This window comes from Pristiophorus japonicus, chromosome 4 (assembly GCF_044704955.1).
Source record: "Pristiophorus japonicus isolate sPriJap1 chromosome 4, sPriJap1.hap1, whole genome shotgun sequence".
In the NCBI taxonomy this organism is placed as follows: Eukaryota; Metazoa; Chordata; class Chondrichthyes; family Pristiophoridae; genus Pristiophorus; species Pristiophorus japonicus.
In genome coordinates this window covers 275,958,940-275,979,459 of record NC_091980.1, presented here as the reverse complement: position 1 = coordinate 275,979,459, position 20,520 = coordinate 275,958,940, and the positions used below count along the sequence as shown (strand labels likewise).

The 20,520-nt window shown below is 44.2% G+C and overlaps 1 protein-coding gene across 1 annotated transcript in view; it reads right to left on the bottom strand.

Moving 5' to 3' along the window:
• The window catches only part of LOC139263437 (protein unc-79 homolog), a 253,255-nt gene that overhangs the window by 119,043 nt on the left and 113,692 nt on the right, over positions 1–20,520 (bottom strand). Inside the window, exons 18-23 of the mRNA XM_070879516.1 lie at positions 16,333–16,554; positions 15,854–16,081; positions 14,716–14,851; positions 11,848–11,927; positions 11,602–11,750; positions 7,279–7,436 (exon numbers count right to left, since the gene is read on the bottom strand). Coding sequence (XP_070735617.1) covers positions 7,279–7,436; positions 11,602–11,750; positions 11,848–11,927; positions 14,716–14,851; positions 15,854–16,081; positions 16,333–16,554 — 973 coding nt within the window. The remainder of the gene's footprint in view (positions 1–7,278; positions 7,437–11,601; positions 11,751–11,847; positions 11,928–14,715; positions 14,852–15,853; positions 16,082–16,332; positions 16,555–20,520) is intronic.

Genomic DNA, 20,520 nt, shown 5'->3' with positions numbered 1-20,520 from the left:
CCATCGACAGGTATCCGAATTCATTGTGGTGTGCTGCATCTTGCATAACTCGGCCATCATGAGGAGCCAGGCATTGCCAGTGGGGATTGCAGGCCCACTTCAGGAAGAAGAGGATGACTAAGACGAGTCTGGTGAGTCCCCCATTTGATAGCCACATCATCCACGGGGGAGGCAGCGTGGACATGCTGACGGACCAAGAGTCACACGTCGCCAGCTCATAATGGACCAGTTCTCCGAAAATGGAGGAAACTGAGGGATGGAGCTAATAGTTTAACACACTATGTGCCCCGATAAGGGCACAACTCTGGTGAATGTTGGAATGATGCACAAGACACCAATGGCAAAGGATGAATCATAAATGTTATTGCAACAAAGTAAGAAAAACTCCTCTCACCAAAATAAAACCATACAATGGATAACGTTATGTTCCAGAGCACGAAGCAACAATGAAGTGCATTAAATCAATGAAACTTTTTTAATGCAGTGACTTTCGGCTGGGCGCAAAAAGTTCCTTGTGTAATTCTTGATTTTGCATCCCCGATCATGGAACCTCATTTTTTATATCCTCACCGCCATTACCGCCCCAAAATGAGCAAAGTTGAAAATCCAGGCCTACGTGAGCAAATTGGCACCTTGGAAACAAATGTCTATCCATGGAGGAAAGAGGCTGTACAAAAAAAAAGACAAATAAGTTGATGAACGGGATTCGCGCCTGTGTTGTGAGGAAAGATTGTGAGTGTAGGGATAATGCTTACATGATGTACACTGGGTAAAAAAGGCAGCTTTACGAGTTATTTAAGATCTTAAAGGTGAATAGTATTTTGTGTTCCTAACACAGATGAGACTGCACACAAGGAGGTTAAAATAACAGTGACCTCAGTCTTTATTAAGACACGCCAGAGTGAGGAACAGGCCTTAGGGGTCAGCTTATATACAGTACTCCCAAGTGATGCGAGGATCCCTTGGGACTTCAGGGGATGCACTCCCTGGGGGAGGAACATGGGAGTGCATGCTCTACAGATACACAACATCACTTCCCTCCAAAGTCAAAGTGAAAACTATTTACAAGGTGAGGCGGTCGGGAGCCTTTCTTTCCCTGGTGGACCACCTCGGTACAAATGTCAGTTCTGGTGTGTTGGCTGTGCCCTCGCTGGGCTGGCGTGTTGTTGGCCCTGCAGGGCTGCTGGGTGAGCCTGGCCTTGTTGGGCTGTTGGGTGTGATGGGTTCGATTTCCTGATCCGCGGTGGTGTCATTGATCCTTTGGGTGTGTGTTGTGGGCTCGAAAAAGGTGGTGTCTGCTGTGGGTTGTTCAGGGCAGTCTGTGAACCGCAGCCTCGTTTGGTCCAGGTGCTTTCTGCAAAGTTGTCCATTATCTAGTTTGACTACAAACACCCTATTCCCTTCTTTAGCTATCACCGTGCCCGCAATCCACTTGGGACCATGTCCATAGTTTAGCATATACACAGGGTCATTCAGATCAATTTCCCGTGACACAGTGGCGCGACCATCATTTACATTTTGTTGCTGCCGCCTGCTCTCTACCCGATCATGCAGGTTGGGGTGAACCAGCGAGAGTCTGGTTTTAAGTGGCCTTTTCATGAGTAGCTCAGCCGGGGGCACCCCTGTGAGCGAGTGGGGTCTCGTGCGGTAGCTGAGCAGTATTCGGGACAGGCAGGTTTGGAGTGAGCCTTGTGTGACTCGTTTGAGGCTCTGTTTGATTGTTTGTACTGCCCGCTCTGCCTGCCCATTGGAGGCTGGTTTAAATGGGGCCGAGGTGACCTGTTTGATCCCATTGCGGGTCATGAATTCTTTAAATTCGGCACTGGTGAAACATGGCACGATGTCACGGACCAGTATGTCAGGCAGGCCGTGGGTGGTAAACATGGCCCTCAGGCTTTCAATGGTGGCGGTGGCAGTGCTTCCCGACATTATTTCACATTCAATCCATTTTGAAAAAGCATCCACCACCACCAGGAACATTTTACCAAAAAACGGTCCCAACATAGTCGACATGGATCCTCGACCATGGTCTGGAGGGCCAGGACCACAAACTTAGTGGTGCCTCTCCGGGCGCGTTGCTCAACTGAGCACATACGCTGCATTGCCATACACAGGACTCTAAGTCAGAGTCGATACCGGGCCACCACATGTGGGATCTGGCTATCGCTTTCATCATTACTATACCCAGGTGTGTGCTGTGGAGATCCGAGATGAACGTCTCCCTGCCCTTTTTGGGTAGCACTACGTGGTTACCCCACAACAGGCAGTCTGCCTGAATGGACAGCTCGTCCCTTTCGCCGCTGGAACGGCTTGATTAGCTCTTGCATTTCAACGGGGATGCTGGCCCAGCTCCCATGCAGTACACAGTTTTTTACTAGGGACAGCAGAGGATCTTGACTGGTCAAAGTCCTAATCTGCCGGGCCGTGACAGGTGACTTATCATTTTCAAACGCTTCCATGATCATCAACAGGTCTGCGGGCTGCGCCACCATCAACAAGTTTGTAGGCTGCTCCATTTCCACCCCCGTGGTAGGCAATGGTAACCGACTGAGAGCATCCATACAGTTCGCGGTGCCTGGCCTGTGGCAGATGGTATAGTTATATGCTGATAGCGCGAGTGCCCAACTTTGTATGCGGGCTGAGGCATTAGTATTTATCCCCTTGTTTTCAGCGAACAGGGATATGAGGGGCATGTGATCGGTTTCCAGCTCAAATTTGAGGCCAAACAGGTACTGATGCATTTTCTTTACCCCGAACACACACGCTAATGCCTCTTTCTCAATCATGCTGTAGGCCCTCTCGACCTTAGATAAGCTCCTGGAGGCATAGGCGACAGGTTGCAACTTCCCCGCAATGTTAGCTTGTTGTAATACACACCCGAGTCCATACGATGACGCATCACATGCTAGCACAAGTCTTTTACATGGATTATACAGTACAAGCAGCTTGTTGGAGCATAAAATGTTTCTGGCTTACTCAAAAGCAATTACTTGTTTTTTTCCCCCATACCCAGTTCTCACCTTTACGCAATAACACATGTAGGGGCTCTAAGAGGGTGCTTAACCCTGGTAGGAAGTTACCAAAATAGTTGAGGAGTCCCAGGAACGACCGCAGCTCCGTGACGTTCTGTGGCCTGGGCGCATTCCTGATAGCCTCTGTCTTGGCATCTGTGGGTCGAATGCTGTCCGCCGCGATCTTTCTCCCCAAAAACTCCACTTCTGTTGCCATGAAGATGCATTTCGACCTCTTCAGCCGCAGCCCTACGCGATCCAGTCGCTGGAGGACCTACTCCAGGTTTTGGAGGTGCTCGACGGTGTCCCGACCCGTGACCAATATGTCATCCTGAAAGACCACCGTGCGTGGTACCGACTTGAGTAGGATCTCCATGTTTCGCTGGAAGATCGCTGCAGCCGACCGAATTCCAAACGGGCATCTGTTGTCGATGAACAGTTCCTTCTGCGCGCTGATGCAGGTGAAGCCCTTCGAAGACTCCTCCAGCTCCTGCGTCATATAGGCCGAAGTCAGGTCGAACTTGGTGAACGTCTTGCCTCCTGCCATCATCACAAATAGGTCGTCTGCCTTAGGTAGCGGGTATTGGCCCTGTAGCGAGAAACAATTAATAGTTACTTTATAATCGCACAAATCCTGACTGTGCCCTCACTTTTGAGTACTGGAACAATCGGGTTGGCCCACTCACTGAATTCCACTGGGGAGATGGTGCCTTCACGATTCAGCCTGTCCAGCTCGATTTCCACTCTCTCCCTCATCATGTGAGGTACCGCTCACGGCTTGTGGTGAATGGGTCGTGCCCCTGGGACCAAGTGGATCTGCACCTTCGCCCCGGAAAAGTTTCCAATGCCTGGCTCAAAAACGGATGGAAATTTGTTAAGAACCTGGGTACATGAGGCCTCATCGACATGTGATAGCGCTCAGATGTCATCCCAGTTCCAGCGGATTTTGCCCAGCCAACTCCTTCCAAGCAGTGTGAGGCCATTGCCCGGGACAATCCAGAGTGGCAGTTCGTGCACCGTGCCCTCGTAAGTGACCTTGGTGACCTTGACCATGGTGCTGCCCAGGACAGTGATAAGCTCTTTGGTGTACGTTCTCAGTTTCGTGTGGATGGGGCTCAGGGCTGGTCTGAGTGCCTTGTTGCATGACAGTCTATCAAACATCTTTTTACTCATGATGGATTGGTTAGCGACAGTGTCCAGTTCCATGGCTACGGGTAAGCCATTCAATTTTACATTTAGCATCATAGGTGGACATTTCGTCGAAAATGTGTGCACCCCGTGTGCTTCAGTATCTGCCTCCTCTCTGAGGCTCGAAATTGCTTTGATCCACCTTGGACCGATCTTCCTCTGCCACGTGGCGGTTAGCAGGTTTTGCAGAGCTTGCAGCTCGTCTGCAAGTTCGTTGGAGGTGCCCCATTGTTCCACAGCTCTTGCAAACATACCCTTTGAAGCGGCATGAATAGGCTGAATAGAAGCCTCCACAACGCCAACAAGTTGCGAATTGCCTTGCATTCATCCTTTGTTGGGGACTCTGAGTCATCTGGGTCACCCGAGGCCTGCTGGCAGTTGCAGACTCGTGGTTTCTGCCCTGTACATTTCTGCTCGCAAACACAGTTCCAGTTAATTTATGAACATTACTAGCACTTGTGTGTTGAGAGATTTGTTTGGTGTTATCACTGGTGGACATAAACGCCTGTGCTATTGCAATGGCTTTACTGAGGGTCAGTGTGTCTACAGTCAAAAGTTTTCGTAGGATGGTCTCGTGGCCAATGCCCAGTACAAAAAAGTCTGAGCATTCGCTCCAAGTAGCCATCAAACTCACATTGTCCTGCAGGATGCCTTAGCCCGGCGACGTTGCTCACCACTTCCTGACCTTCAGATCGCTGACACATGTAGAACCGATATTTCGCCATCAGCACGCTCTCGCTCAGGTTAAGATGCTCCCGAACCAGTGTACACAGCTCCTCATGCGACTTATCTGTGGGTTCCACCGGAGCCAGAAGATTCTTCATGAGTCTGTAGGTCGGTGCCCCGCAGACCGTGAGGAGGACCGCTCTCCTTTTTGCATCGCTTCCTTCTCCGTCCAGCTCGTTGGCTACAAAGTACTGGTCTAGCCGTTCGACATAGGCTTCCCAGTCCTCACCCTCCGAGAACTTCTCCAGGATGCCCACAGTTTGCTGCATCTTTGTGTTGGATTCGTATACTCGTCGCCAGTTGTTGTGTTCCTAACACAGATGAGACTGCACACAGGGAGGTTAAAGTAACACTGACCTCAGTCTTTATTAACTCATTCCAGAGTGAGGAACAGGCCTTAGGGGCCGGCTTATATACAGTGCTCCCAAAGAATGCTGGGATCCCTTGGGACTTCAGGAGATACACTCCCTGGTGGAGGAACATGGGAGTGCATGCTTTGCCGATACACAACAAATAGAATTACTGGATCCAAGATAGATCTTCAATATTAACGAAAGACAGCATGGATTCAAGCTTAGATGAGAAAAGATAAACACTCCGTTTAGGTACAACTTCTTTACACAAAGAATGGTGCATATATGGAAACGCTCACCAAGGAAGCCAGTGAAGTCAGAGGATGTTAAAAATCATCGGGTGATTGATTCATTTTTACCATACAGGGCTTTAGAAGGATATAAGAGATAAAGTGGGACATGAAGTGTGTGACTTTTGGTCCAATGAATGGAAATATACTTTTTCAGTTCTGTTGTGGTGGGGGTTAGCTGAGCATGTCTGGTATGCATCATATATATCCATGGTGTCTTGGTACTCATTTCAATGGTTTACTGATCAGGGGGGATATTTCCCAGTTTTCTCTGAAGTTCATCACAGTTTTGTTTTTCTTTTTGCCTGCCTAAGGATTTATCACTTCTATCAACTGGGGAAGGTGGTGCATGAGTTTCTAACAAATAGGATGAGAATTGGTGGGTCTGATTATCTTTCCTCGCCCTCCTTTTTATAGTTTCCTATGTGACCAAATTATTAGTAGGATATTTGAGAGTCCAAGTGAGTGATGCAGAAGCTGCGCATGGAACTGCAAAACACCCATGAGGTATAAACATCCCCATCTGCAGGGACTATCTGTGGTCCATGGGAACCCCAGCTTCTCATTGGCCATAGTTGCACCCACTGAGGCTGCACATTGGCAAAAGCCTGCGCTTACACAATGCTCAGTCAGGCCGCAACCTACCCTCCAACCCTGTCCCAAGTCTGAGGAAAATGATCCCAACTCCATCAGCCTGCAACACCTAGTGATAATGTACTGTAACAATTGCAAATATGTGCAATGGCAATGTAACCTGCAATATGCCATTACTAAATAGGCATGCAAGTGCTTCTGAATTCAATAAAAATATGAATGAAAAAAAATAGCTTGCAGCTTATCACTAACTAACTATAGTCAGAAAGAGGCTAAAAATCTGATGATTTTAATTTCTGGTTATTAAATTAAAAGACAGAAGTGTAATTTATGGCTAGAATTTTGTCAGAGTAATTTTTTTTTAAGTAAGTTGTCAAACATCATTAAAATTATTGTAAAAATGTACCATGACAAAATTACAGCCTTATATATAATGCATGCTATCTGGTATCTAGCTTCAGGCTACACGCGCTTAAATTGCAGCCTGTGTTGCATTTCTAATTTTTGTACATATTTGTAAACAAAGTGGGCCTTATGGGAATAGAATACCCTGCTCAGCATATTGTGATTTAGAAAGTGTCTAAAAATGGCATTTTAGTAAGGTAGGCACGTGTGTAATGTAAAACAAGAGGTATGCAGTGCACATGGGCTGTATTGAAAAATAAAAATCTCAGTGGCATCAATCTTAAAATGCCCGAGAAGTAAGCCTGGGTTCTTGCTATGAGCAGCAGTTGGGTGATGTTGGAGCTGTGGCATTTATAAATTGCACAATGACTTACATTGGCGCCAGGAGCCTTTTTAATCAGTCAATTCATTGCATGGTTAATGTGTGCTTCCTGACTGCCCTCTGATTGAGTTCCAGACAGTCTACAGGAAAGTAAAATAAATCTTCCTGTTGCAATTGCCCCCAGCCCACCACAGCTTTGGGCTTTAAAAAAAAATGCTAAAATCATGAGATCTGCAACTCCCATTACAGCATTCATTTTAATTGCAGCACCCCATTTCCCTAACATGATTTTTAAATGTAATTTTTTTTTGCAATCTTGTTCTTTTTTATCACATTCAGTTTGAAAAGTTTCCATTCTCTCCAATGTACATTTAATTTTTTCATCTTACCAGATTCAAACCGCATCTTCCAGTCTTTACTGTTAAAATTGCTGTCAATGATGCCCCAGAATATATCGGCGCCATGAGAAAGTGAAAGAGCATGGAGGAACATAGGTACCGCCACAGAGGCAAGTTGTGAGAATTCAGACTTAAGTACTTTCCATAGGCTGCAACAATCAAAAGCAGAAATCAACTTTGGAGGCAATGTTTGATTTTTATAAGCTTTCCATTCAAAATAATGCATTCATGTACATTTTTTCTCCCCGCATCACGGATAATTTGGTTACTTTGGAATTCAGTATCTTTAGTCTCTAAAGTCTGCCTTAAATTTGTATTCTTGAGTTAGTTAAAAAAAAAAGTGGATTTCTGGGTTGGAACACAAGTTGGCAGTCTCATCGAAAGGTTCAGATGACATCAAGAACTGCCAGTGATAGCCAAGCAGTTTACAGCTGTATTCTAAATCAAAAGATCACCTTTTCTATCTATAATATATTAAAAATCTCAAATTTCCCTATATTTCCTGACAATTTTTTTCACTTATAAATCTCTTGTCCATATTTATAATGGGAAACTGCCTATGTAAATTTGTCACGTTGTAAATGCATCCTTCCAAAAGGAGCCACTGCCACAACTGGTGGAAGGGTGTAATTACAGCATGACAAGTTAACATAGGCAGTTTTCCATTACAAATATGTATACAGAAATTTATAATAGAAATATAAAGATAAGACAGAATGTATGGCTTTAAAATGTGGACTGAATTACATCCGCAAGCCCTGGTCCAATTAACCAGACTTCTAACTCCACTTACCCTTGGTCTTGCCTCCTGAAGTGCAATGCCACAGGTGATCAATTAGTGAGTTATTAAAATTAGTGAGCAATTAAAAGTCCGCATGCAGACCCTGTCAACTTTTGCCATTATAAAATTCCTATGTCCACATTATAATGGAAACTGCCCAGATAAACTGGTCATGTTGTAATTACACCCACTGCCAATGGTGACGCTGTATCATATGTTTTACACTTCCCAGCTCCTCAAGCTATACTTCAGAGAGACTCCTATGCCCCAAACAACTCTAACTCTCTGCTTCCAAAATTACTTGAAGTTTGCTACTTAACTATAAATAGCATCAAATCAAAGGGCAGAAAATGCTGGTGGGAGTTATGTACAGTCGTAGTGAGGTTGGGGACAGCATCAAACAAGAAATTAGGGATGCATGCAATAAGGGTACAGCAGTTATCATGGGCGACTTTGATCGACATATAGATTGGGCTAACCAAACTGGTAAGCAATACGGTGGAGGAGGATTTCCTGGAGTGTATTAAGGATGGTTTTCTCGACCAATATGTCGAGGAACCAACTAGAGGGCTGGCTATCCTAGACTGGATGATGTGTAATGAGAAAGGATTAATTAGCAATCTTGTTGTGCGAGGCCCCTTGGGGAAGAGTGACCATAAAATGGTAGAATTGTTTATTAAGATGGAGAGTGACAGTTAATTCAGAGACTAGGGTCCTGAACTTGAGGAAAGGTGACTTCGATGGTATTGAGATGTGAATTGGCTCGAATAGACTGGCGAATGACACTTAAAGGGTTGACGGTGGATAGGCAATGGCAAACATTTAAAGATCACATCGATGAACTTCAACAACTGTACATCCCGGTCTGGAGTAAAAATAAAACGGGGAAGGTGGCTCAACCGTGGCTACCAAGGGAAATTAAGGATAGTGTTAAATCCAAGGAAAAAGCATATAAATTGGCCAGAAAAAGCAGCAAATCTGAGGACTGGGAGAAATGTATAATTCAGCAGAGGAGGACAAAGGGTTTAATTAGGAGGGGGAAAATAGAGTATGAGAGGAAGCTTGCTGTGAACAAAAAAAACAGACTGCAAAAGCTTCTATAGATATGTGAAGAGAAAAGGATTAGTGAAGACAAACGTAGTTTCCGTGCAGTCAGAATCAGGTGAATTTATAATGGGGAACAAAGAAATGGCAGACCAAATGAACAAATACTTTGGTTCTGTCTTCACGAAGGAAGACACAAATAACCTTCCGGAAATACTAGGGGACCGAAGGTCTAGTGAGAAGGAGGAACTGAAGGAAATCCTTATTAGTCAGGAAATTGTGTGAGGGAAATTGATGGGATTGAAGGCCGATAAACCCCCAGGGCCTGATAGTCTTCATCCCAGAGTACTTAAGGCCCTAGAGATAGTGGATGCATTGGTGATCATTTTCCAGCAGTCTATCGACTCTGGATCAGTTCCTATGGACTGGAGGGTAGCTAATGTAACACCACTTTTTAAGAAAGGAGGGAGAGAGAAAACAGGGAATTATAGACCGATTAACCTGACATCAGTAGTGGTGAAAATGTTGGAATCAATTATTAAAGATGAAATAGCAGCGCATTTGGAAAGCAGTGACTGGATCAGTCCAAGTCAGCATGGATTTTTGAAAGGGAAATCATGCTTGACAAATTTTCTAGAATTTTTTTTGAGGATGTAACTAATAGAGTGGACAAGGGAGAACCAGTGGATGTGGTGTATTTGGACTTTCAAAAGGCTTTTGACAAGGTCCCACACAAGAGACTGGTGTGCAAAATTAAAGCACATGGTACTGGGGGTAATGTGCTGACGTGGATAGAGAACTGGCTGCAGACAGGAAGCAGAAAGTCGGGATAAACAGGTCCTTTTCAGAAATGGCAGGCAGTGACTAGTGGGGTGCCGCAGGGCTCAGTGCTGGGATCCCAGCTATTTACAATATACATCAATGGTTTAGATGAAGGAATTGAATGTAATATCTCCAAGTTTGCAGATGACACTAAGCTGGGGGGGGGCGGTGTGAGCTGTGTGGAGGATGCTAAGAGGCTGCAGGGTGACTTGGACAGGTTAGGTGAGTGGGCAAATGCATGGCAGATGCAGTATAATATGGATAAATGTGAGGTTATCCACTTTGGTGGAAAAAACACGAAGGCAGAATATTATCTGAATGGCGGCAGATTAGGAAAATGGGTGTTGCAACGAGACCTGGGTTTCATGGTACATCAATCACTGAAAGTTGGCATGCAGGTACAGCAGGCGGTGAATAAGGCAAATGGCATGTTGGTCTTCATAGCTAGGGGATTTGAGTATAGGAGCAGGGAGGTCTTACTGTAGTTGTACAGGGCCTTGGTGAGGCCTCATCTGGAATATTGTGTTCAATTTTGGTCTCCTAATCTGAGGAAGGACGTTCTTGCTATTGAGGGAGTGCAGCGAAGGTTCACCAGACTGATTCCAGGGATGGCTGGACTGACATATGAGGAGCGACTGAATCGACTGGGCCTGTATTCATTGGAGTTTAGAAGGATGAGAGGGGATCTCATAGAAACATATAAAATTCTGACGGGACTGGACAGGTTAGATGCAGGAAGAATGTTCCCGATGTTGGAGAAGTCCAGAACCAGGAGACACAGTCTAAGGATAAGAGGCAAGCCATTTAGGACTGAGATGAGGAGAAACTTCTTCACTCAGAGAGTTGTTAACCTGTGGAATTGTCTACCTCAGAGAGTTGTTGATGCCAGTTCGTTGGATATATTCAAGAGGGAGTTAGATATGATCCTTACGGCTAAAGAGATCAAGGGGTATGGAGAGAAAACAGGAAAGGGGTACTGAGGTGATGATCAGCCATGATGTTATTGAATGGGTGGTGCAGGCTCAAAGGGCCGAATGGCCTACTCTTGCACCTATTTTCTATGTTTCTATGTAAAAGTAAAAACTGAATGTATGACTTGAAAATGGAGTCTGAATTATTTCTGCACATCTTAATCCAATTACGCTCCCATCATCTAACCTTGTTTCACATGATGATTACACTGACTCTTCATTTGCAACACCAGCTATTTTGTTTAAATGTACGGTATAGTACGCAATTCATGCTATTGCCGTTGTTTTATTCTGTATTGTGCTCGTTTTCCCAATCATAGATAACACACTAGATGCTAATCACCAGTTCACTCTGATGCACCACAGCGTCCAGACTGAAAGACTAATTGTGACATTATCCTTACAAGTTGATTTCGCGATAATTAATACAGGGTAGTTGATTGCCAGGAAATAAAATGACCAGAAAATATTATAATGATATATTAAGTACTTAAACTGAAAGACCAAATTAATAATTCCTCCAAAAGATAAACTTTGTTTTGGCATCTCTGCAAAAGTTTACATGAATCAAAATGAAAGCTGTCAGAAAAAGTGTTAAAAAAGTTATAAGTACCTCAAAAACTGTGAACTTATACAAACCGTAAATTCTAACAATTAATGATAAATTATCGGTATTTCATACATTGTGAACTTTACCTTGCAATCAACATTGTGTCTTGAATATAAGCAAGAAAGTTTGGATAATCTTTTCGTGCAAAATATAAACATGCCCCGTGAAGACATAGTATCTTTAAACAATTGAGCATGTTGAAAAGAATGTCTGGCTCCTCACATTTTAGCATTTCCTGTTGATACAAACAAATGAAACAAGGTCAGGAAATCAAAAGACACAAAAATTGAAATATAAACTTAGAATAACTGAACAGGTCCAATAATGATTACCTGCAATATTGTATGGATTAGCTTCAATGTAACAGGAAGTTGCTGGCAATTAAATTTCCGTTCTGCATCATTCTTCACTTCTATTATAAATTTAAAAATTAAAATGTTAGCAACTGCAAAGATTAAATCACTGCTTTTCTGTAGCAACGATGCATTTATTTATTAAATGAAAAGCTCTTTTGATTTTAATTTGGAGCAAAACAAATTATATTTTTGAGTTAATGTCTAACAATTAGTATCTGAATACTTGCCTCAGAGATATAGCCCGCAGGGAACTCATAGTAAAAGTCAAAACTACTACAAGGTTCAAGTCAGGGATGCGATGGCACACTCATCACTCACCTGGATGGGTTCAGACACACGGGAGAAATTGTGTAGCGTCCCGTTTGGGACGATAACTTTTACGGGAAGCAAAGGCACTATCAAATACCAGCAGATGCAAACTTCCAGGTTAGCGCTCCAGGAGGGAAGTGGAGTGCTAAATCAAGTGCAACCACTTCTCTTTGAGCGCCAGACCAGCAGGAGAGGTGGTGGCAGTGCAGCACTGCACAATATCCCGTGCAGCGCTACCTGGATGGGAGGCTCCTTCTCTCCCTTAAAGGTAAGTGCCATTGCTACAGGCTCTGCATTAAATGTACTTCCACAGTGGCTGACAGCAGCCGCGATCTGCGACAATCAGCCCCAAGCACTCTAACAGTGTGCAGGGCTGATCAATCGCAGCTGAAGAAAAGGGAAAAAAAAGCTCAGAGAGTTGTTACAAGAGTTTTCACTTACCTTAGCGGCGATCCCTTGAAATACCGCTCTCCAAGCAGCCGACCTACCTTACAATGCCTCATGCAGCTGCTGGTGTTGACACCTGGCAATGCTGCAGGGAGCGGAACTGAAGTTCAGATCCGGGGCACTACCAAGTGCTGCACAGCCGGATGATGTCACAATCCCTGCGGCACAGGAGATCGTGGCGCTAGGCCTTACCACCTCTGCAAACCTCCATGGCAAGTTCGCGGGTGTTGGTACTCTCGTCACGCCCAGTCGCAGAGCTGGCAGCGCCCCGTTATCGCCCCCCAGAGGCGCTAACGGGGGGCACAAAAGGAGGCCAATTTCTAGCCCAACAACACTCAAAAAGCTCAATTCCATCCAGGACAGAGCAGTTCACTTGATTAGTGCCCCTGCCACTAGACTCTATCCATCCCCTCCACCATCGGCAGACTATGGCTATAGTATGTACTATCTACAGGATGAACGATGGCAACTCACCAAAGTTACTTTGACTGCACGTCCATCCCTTATGGTCTCTAACACAAAGAAGGTCAAGATCAGCAATGTTGTAGGAACACATTCAAGTTTTCCTCCAAGTTATACATCATCCTGGCTTGGCTATATATGATGAGGAGGAATTTCTTCACTCAGAGAGTCATGAATCTTTGGAATTCTCTGCCCCACAGGGCTGTGGATGCTGAGTCTCTGAGTATATTCAAGGCTGAGATAGATGTTTGGACTCTCAGGGAGTCAGGGGATATGGAGATTGGATGGGAAAGTGAAGTTGAGGTCGATGATCAGCCATGATCTTATTGATCAGCAGGCTCGAGGGGCCGTATGGCCTACTCCTGCTCCTTATTCTTATGTTCTTATATTATCTTTCTTTCAGCATCACCGGGTCAATATCCTGCATTTCCCTACCTAATGCCATTGTGAGAGACATCACAGCAAGGACGGCAGCAGTTTAATGAGAAGGACAACCAGCACCTTTTAGGGGCAACTAGGGATAGCCAATAAATAACATTGCCCACATCCCAAGAAAAAGTAACCAAGAATATTGCGGGAAAATTTTTGCTGGGGCCCTCCTGACCGTCCGCTGTAACTTCAATGGAACTGCGAAAAACAGCGTTAAAGCTGTTGATACCATTTCTACAGTGTTGCCGCGGTTCCTTTGTGTCAGTCATGGCTCGGTTGGTCGCACCCTCACCTCTGAGGTTGTGGGTTTAAGAGATTTGAGTACAAAAATATCGGCTGACACTCAGTGCAGTACTGAGGGAGCGCTGCACAGTCGGAGATGCTGTCTTTCGGATGAGACGTTATACTGAAGTCCCGTCTCTCAAGTGGACATAAAAGATCCCATGACACTATTTCGAAGAAGAGCAGGGGAGTTATCCCCAGTGTCCTGGCCAATATCTAACCCTCAATCAACATCACTAAAACAGATTATCTGATCATTATCACATTGTTGTTTGTGGGAGCTTGCTGTGTGCAGTTTGGCTGCCGCATTTCCTACATTACAACTGTGACTACACTTCACAAAAAAAAAGTACTTCATTGACAATAAAGCACTTTTGCGATATCCAGTGTTCATGAAAGATGCTATATAAATGCAAGACTTTCAAGTCTTTTTTCCTCCCCAAAATTGCATTGTACAATTAGGAGAAATTCATCCCTGTTGTCTTTGCTTCTAATAGGCACATTCCAAAAATTACAAATCCTCTCAGTATGATACCTATTATCTCAATATATGATCTGCCAAAATGTTAACACAAAAACTTGCTTGCTTTTCATCTGGCATACAATAAATATCCCTCAATATATAACTATAGACTCTATAATTAACACAAGTTCAAATTATTACTGATGATCTTTCAAAGTTAGATACCAATATTATTCAACGTTGGAATACAGACCTAGAAATTAATATACATTTGAAAAATATAAAGAAGCAATTTGCATTCATCACATCACATTCTTGGATGTTTCAAAGCACTTCCTATCCAATGAATTACTTTTTGAACTGTAATCACTACTATTATAATTGAATAAAGCTTTAAAGTAGCCAGTTTAACAATGGCACTTTTAATTAAAATAACCATTAACATCACATACCAAGGTTTTCTTCGCACCCATTATTGAACGTTTGTTTTTCCTCCTCTTTTGAATTGTCAACTTCTTCTCCTTCAAACCCTATAGTGAATTCAGGCCTGGAAAACAGCATACTTTCTTCAAAGCTGTCAGTGGGTTCCTGAAGGAGAACAAATATATGCTAACTTGGAAGCTACATGAACAATTGATATTCTGTTTCGAGTGTGGGGAAGGGGCACAAACCGATTGAAGAAATTCAAACAAGTAGTTATGGAAAAGGTGGGCACAGATCAAGGACTTTGAGGAATGAGCTTGGTGATGGGGTGGCAGTTTAGAGGGGTTGAGCAAGAAGGGTGATGACGTTAGTTTGGAAAGGAGGTGACCAGGTCTACCTGCAGGGAAGGAACTATTTACAATGTCAGCTAGCATGGGGGCTAGGATGGGAAGTTGGGTAGTCAGCAGTTTAGTAGGAATAGAGTCAAGAGAGCAGCAAGTCGGTCTCATAGATGAGATGAGCATGTAGAAGGCATGGGGGAAATGGAGAGAAGTTAGAGAAAGGCAGACATGGGTTCAAGGCTAGGACATTGAGAAACATGCAGGGAGGTTTGGTTTGGTGGGTATGGGAAAGGGGGGGATGCAGCAGAGGCAGCTGAATGGATGATCTCAAACTTGGTGGCAAAGTCATCCATAATTTCCTTATATATGTTTTGGAGATAAGGGAGCGACAGGGGTTTAAGGAGATGATTGGGAATAAATAAAAGAAACCGGGGTTATCTTTGCACTCTTGGATAATCCTGGAATAGTGTGGAGTTTGGGCAGATGAGAATGAGGCCCAACAGCACTTGATGTGGTCCAGCCAGATCTGGTGATGGATGACTCAGCCAGATACGCCCAAGTCTGTCCCCCTTTGACTAAAGGGAGCTAGAATGGGGGCCACACTCAGAGGAAAAATCGGTATACGAAAGTGTAACAGTTTTACTGAGGACAAGTGCATTTAAATTAACCCTGTGCTCATCATCAGGAAATATTCACTTTGTAGAAAGGTGAATAAAACAATCGCAACGCATTACAAAACATCAGATTATTAAACAATGTCATATTAAAAAGGCGTCCATGAGCTAACACCCAAACCATGTTTCAATCTACACCTGCCTTTCCTTACCACCAGTTTGATTTCCTCTTTCGGTGCTAATCGCTCCAACAGTTCACATGCTCGTTGGTAGCACAAAATGCTGGACTGACAAAGGTTGCATTCAATTGCTTTTTCATCTTTCTGGCATGTATGTGAGCCTCCCCAGGGTGCTTGGAGTACATTGTTTATAATGGAAATTATGTCCTTGGACAATCCATGGTCAAGGCCCAGGATTATGCCATCATCTTGCAATTCCATCTGTTCGCATTGAGATAAAATTATTTTTTTTAAAGACAATTACTTCTGGTCTGATCTTGGATAAAAAATTTCTATACATTTCAACTTTATTGTTTTTCAAGATGGCTTGGAGTAACTTTATACTAATATACATTTGCATTGCATTTCAAATATAAAGATCATATGTAACTTGAGTGAATGGTGCACAAAATAACCTATGACCTGAAATTATACTTATGGCAAACCAGGAAAGGGAGTAACAAAACCATTACCTGTTTCAATATCAAATCAAACACCAGGATAAAGCAAGGCAAGTTCATATCATCATCATCACAGTCGAAGTCAAAGGCTCTTCCTCCTGCAGAGCCAAAATTCTTAAAACAACTACGGAACGGACTGGGCACTGGGCTACGGAATGGGCTACGAAAGGGGCTGGGAAAGGGACTAAGAGTAGCATGTTGGGCTCTGCGTCCAGGATCTGATACAACACTGACCTGGAGGGAAAAAAATTTACTCATTAGGACAATGATGGATAGAAAATAAAGAAAAAAAATCACAGTATAAAATACACATATGGTTAGGAACTGAATTATTAAGCAGCCAGCTCAAGGGAATTTACACCAGACACACGCAAAGTAATACATGAATATTTCAAAGCCACAAGATCAATACACGTATACGATAATTTCTAGAGATAGACAATCACTGATGCAAATCTCAGCCTGCACTGAAATCTGAACTCACCTGTTGTTCTTATGTGAATTGGATCAATTCCCAGATGCAAAATTCTATTTTTTTTATTCTTCTACCCAGGGATATAATCTTCCTCTAATTTTATCCCAGTTCCCTGCTCTCCTTAGGTCACATCACATCGGCTCTCAAGGGGTGGGTAATCAGTTGCCAGGATCTGGAAATGCTACTCTGAGTCAGCTGTTAAAAGACATGCATGAATGTCTCGAAGTATGATTCCTCCTCTAATATTCCCTCCCTGTGGAGACACATCTGACTTCTAATGCCACACATGACAGTGGAGATAATCCTCGTACATCACTGGCATTCAGCATGCTACTTTAGGAATCAAAGCTTAAACTTTAAGTAGACATTGTGTCCCATGCAAAATTATCAGTGGCATCTCAAATTTTAAATAACACATTGACTGCAATTTCAGGCCCTGAGACTTCCCGCGAGCGGATGCCTCCAACCTGCAAAAAATCTACAAACCTACCTGATCGGACACTTGCTCTCCTGTGCCTCTACGTGTAGGCCTGCAAGTGCCCTTGAGATCACGTGTGCCGGCCCAACCAAAGAAGGGAGATCTCCATTCATTCTTGTGGGGATTCCGTATGTACAGATGGGAATACCCCCAAAAATACATGTATGATGAATTTTTAAAAAAATCATATATTTAAAATTAATCAAAATGGCATCTAATTAAATATTTAAAACATTTAAATTTTTTGAAAAATAAATGTACATATTTTAAAGGGTCTAAAAATAAATTACCTTATTTTACATGTGATTTAATGTTTAAATGAATGTAAAAAAAAAATTATTTTTACATCCTTTAAAAGTCTTACGCTGGTAAAAGCAGGCCTCACCAAGCGCAAGAATGTCACGGGCATTCGCGAAGCCCTTTTCCCGGGAATGCGTGCAATCTGTTAAAAAGATTCTTGACAGATTGCAAGTTCTGGGTTTTAGCGCATGCACTTCGCATGCCTAAACCTGGAACTAGCGCAGTCCCCACGGGTGCAAGCGCACCTCATATGCACCCATATAAACCACAAATTACAGACAATATTTTAGCCTGCATGCTGCACAATCTTTAAAAAGGGGACTAGTCCGACTGCGGCAACTACAGAGAAATCTCCACTGGCAAGAGTCCTCCTCAACCGTCTTCTCCCTGTGGCTGAGGAGCTCCTCCCGGAGTCACATGCAGATTTCGTCCCCTACGGGGCACAACGGACATGATTTTTGCAGCGCGACAGCTACAGGAAAAATGCAGGGAACGGCACCAGCCCTTCTACATGGCCTTCTTCGACCTTACCGGTGGACCTTCGACACTGTCAACTGCGAGGTTCTATGGAGCGTCCTCCTCCATTTCAGATGCCCCGAAAAGTTCGTCACCATCCACCGCCTGCTCCACGACGACATGCAGGCCATGATCCTTACCAATGGATCAATTACAGACACAATTCACGTCGAGACCGGGGTCAACCAGGGCTGCGTCATCGCCCCAACCCTCTTCTCAATCTTCCTCGCTGCCATGCTCCACCTCAGTCGACAAGCTCCCCGCTAGAGTGGAACGAAACTACAGAACCAGTGGGAAGCTGTTCAACCTGCGCCGTCTTTAGGCCAGGTCCAAGACCACCCAACCTCTGTCTTCGAGCTACATAGAGAGGCTGAACTCCAGGACATGGTCAACATATTTACTGAGGCGTACGAAAGCATAGGCCTTAGGCTAAACATCAGCAAGACAAAAATCCTCCATCAGCCTGTCCTCGCCGCACAGCACTGACGCCCAGTCATCAATACCCTGGTCCTGATGAAATGCATCCCAGGGTATTAAAAGAGATGGCGGAAGTTATAGCAGGTACATTCGTTATAATCTAAATTCTCTGGACTCTGGGGAGGTACCAGCGATTGGAAAGCAGCTAATGTAACGCCTCTGTTTAAAAAAGGGGGCAGACAAAAGGCAGGTAACTATAGGCCGGTTAGTTTAACATCTGTAGTGGGGAAAATGCTTGAAACTATCATTAAGGAAGAAATAGCAGGACATCTAGATAGGAATAGTGCAATCAAGCAGACGCAGCATGGATTCATGAAGGGGAAATCATGTTTAACTAATTTACTGGAATTCTTTGAGGATATAATGAGCATGGTGGATAGAGGTGTACTGATGGATGTGGTGTATTTAGATTTCCAAAAGGCATTCGATAAGGTGCCACACAAAAGGTTACTGCAGAAGATATAGGTACGCGGAGTCAGAGGAAATGTATTAGCATGGATAGAGAATTGGCTGGCTAACAGAAAGCAGAGAGTCGGGATAAGTGGGTCCTTTTCGGGTTGGAAATCGGTGGTTAGTGGTGTGCCACAGGGATCGGTGCTGGGACCACAACTGTTTACAATATACATAGATGACCTGGAAGAGGGGACAGAGTGTAGTGTAACAAAATTTGCAGATGACACTAAGATTAGTGGGAAAGCGGGTTGTGTAGAGGACACAGAGAGGCTGCAGAGATTTGGATAGGTTAAGCGAATGGGCGAAGGTTTGGCAGATGGAATACAATGTCGGAAAGTGTGAGGTCATCCACCTTGGGAAAAAAAAACAGTAAAAGGGAATATTATTTGAATGGGGAGAAATTACAACATGCTGAGATGCAGAGGGACCTGGGGGTCCTTATGCATGAAACTCTTTTGAGTTTACCTGCGAAAACATAAAACATTAAACGGTGCCACCCGACCTGGGTGACACTCCAGACATTTACAAGGCCCTTTTTTTTTTTCCCCCCCTTTTTTTGTTTTTTTTTGTGTTTTTCTTTTTTTGGTTTTTTTTTGGGCACTAAAATCACAATTTTCCCCAGTGCCCCCTATAAAAGGGAAGGGGGACACTAAAAGCACCGGCAATTAAAACAAATTAAACTTAAAAACGTAAAATCAAATTAAAATTTGGTTGCCGGGCGTGATGATGCACTCCAGTCCCTCCGGTGCCCACCTCTCACGGAAGGCCGCGAGCGTACCGGTGGACACTGCGTGCTCCATCTCCAAGGACACCCTGGACCGGATGTAAGAGCGGAAAAGAGGCAGGCAGTCAGGTTGAACGACCCCCTCGACCGCCCGCTGCCTGGACCGGCTGATGGCACCCTTGGCCGTGCCCAGGAGCAGTCCTACGAGGAGGCCTTCGGACCTACCCGCTCCCCTCCGCACAGGGTGCCCAAAGATCAGGAGAGTGGGACTGAAGTGCAGCCAGAATTTCAGGAGCAGCCCCTTCAAATAATGGAACAGGGGCTGCAACCTCGTGCACTCAATAAAAACATGGAACACGGACTCCTCCAGACTCCTTATGCATGAAACTCTTTTTGGAGTTCACCTGCAAAACATAAAACATTAAACGGTGCCACCCGACCTGGGTGACACTCCAGACATTTACAAGGCCCTTTTTTTTCCCCCCCCTTTTTTTTGTTTTTTTTTGTGTTTTTCTTTTTTTTTTTTTTGTTTTTTTTTGGGGCACTAAAATCACAATTTTTCCCCAGTGCCCCCTATAAAAGGGAAGGGGACACTAAAAGCACCGGCAATTAAAACAAATTAACTTTAAAACGTAAAATCAAATTAAAATTTGGTTGCCGGGCGTGATGATGCACTCCAGTCCCTCCGGTGCCCACCTCTCGCGGAAGGCCGCGAGCGTACCGGTGGACACCGCGTGCTCCATCTCCAAGGACACCCTAGACCGGATGTAAGAGCGG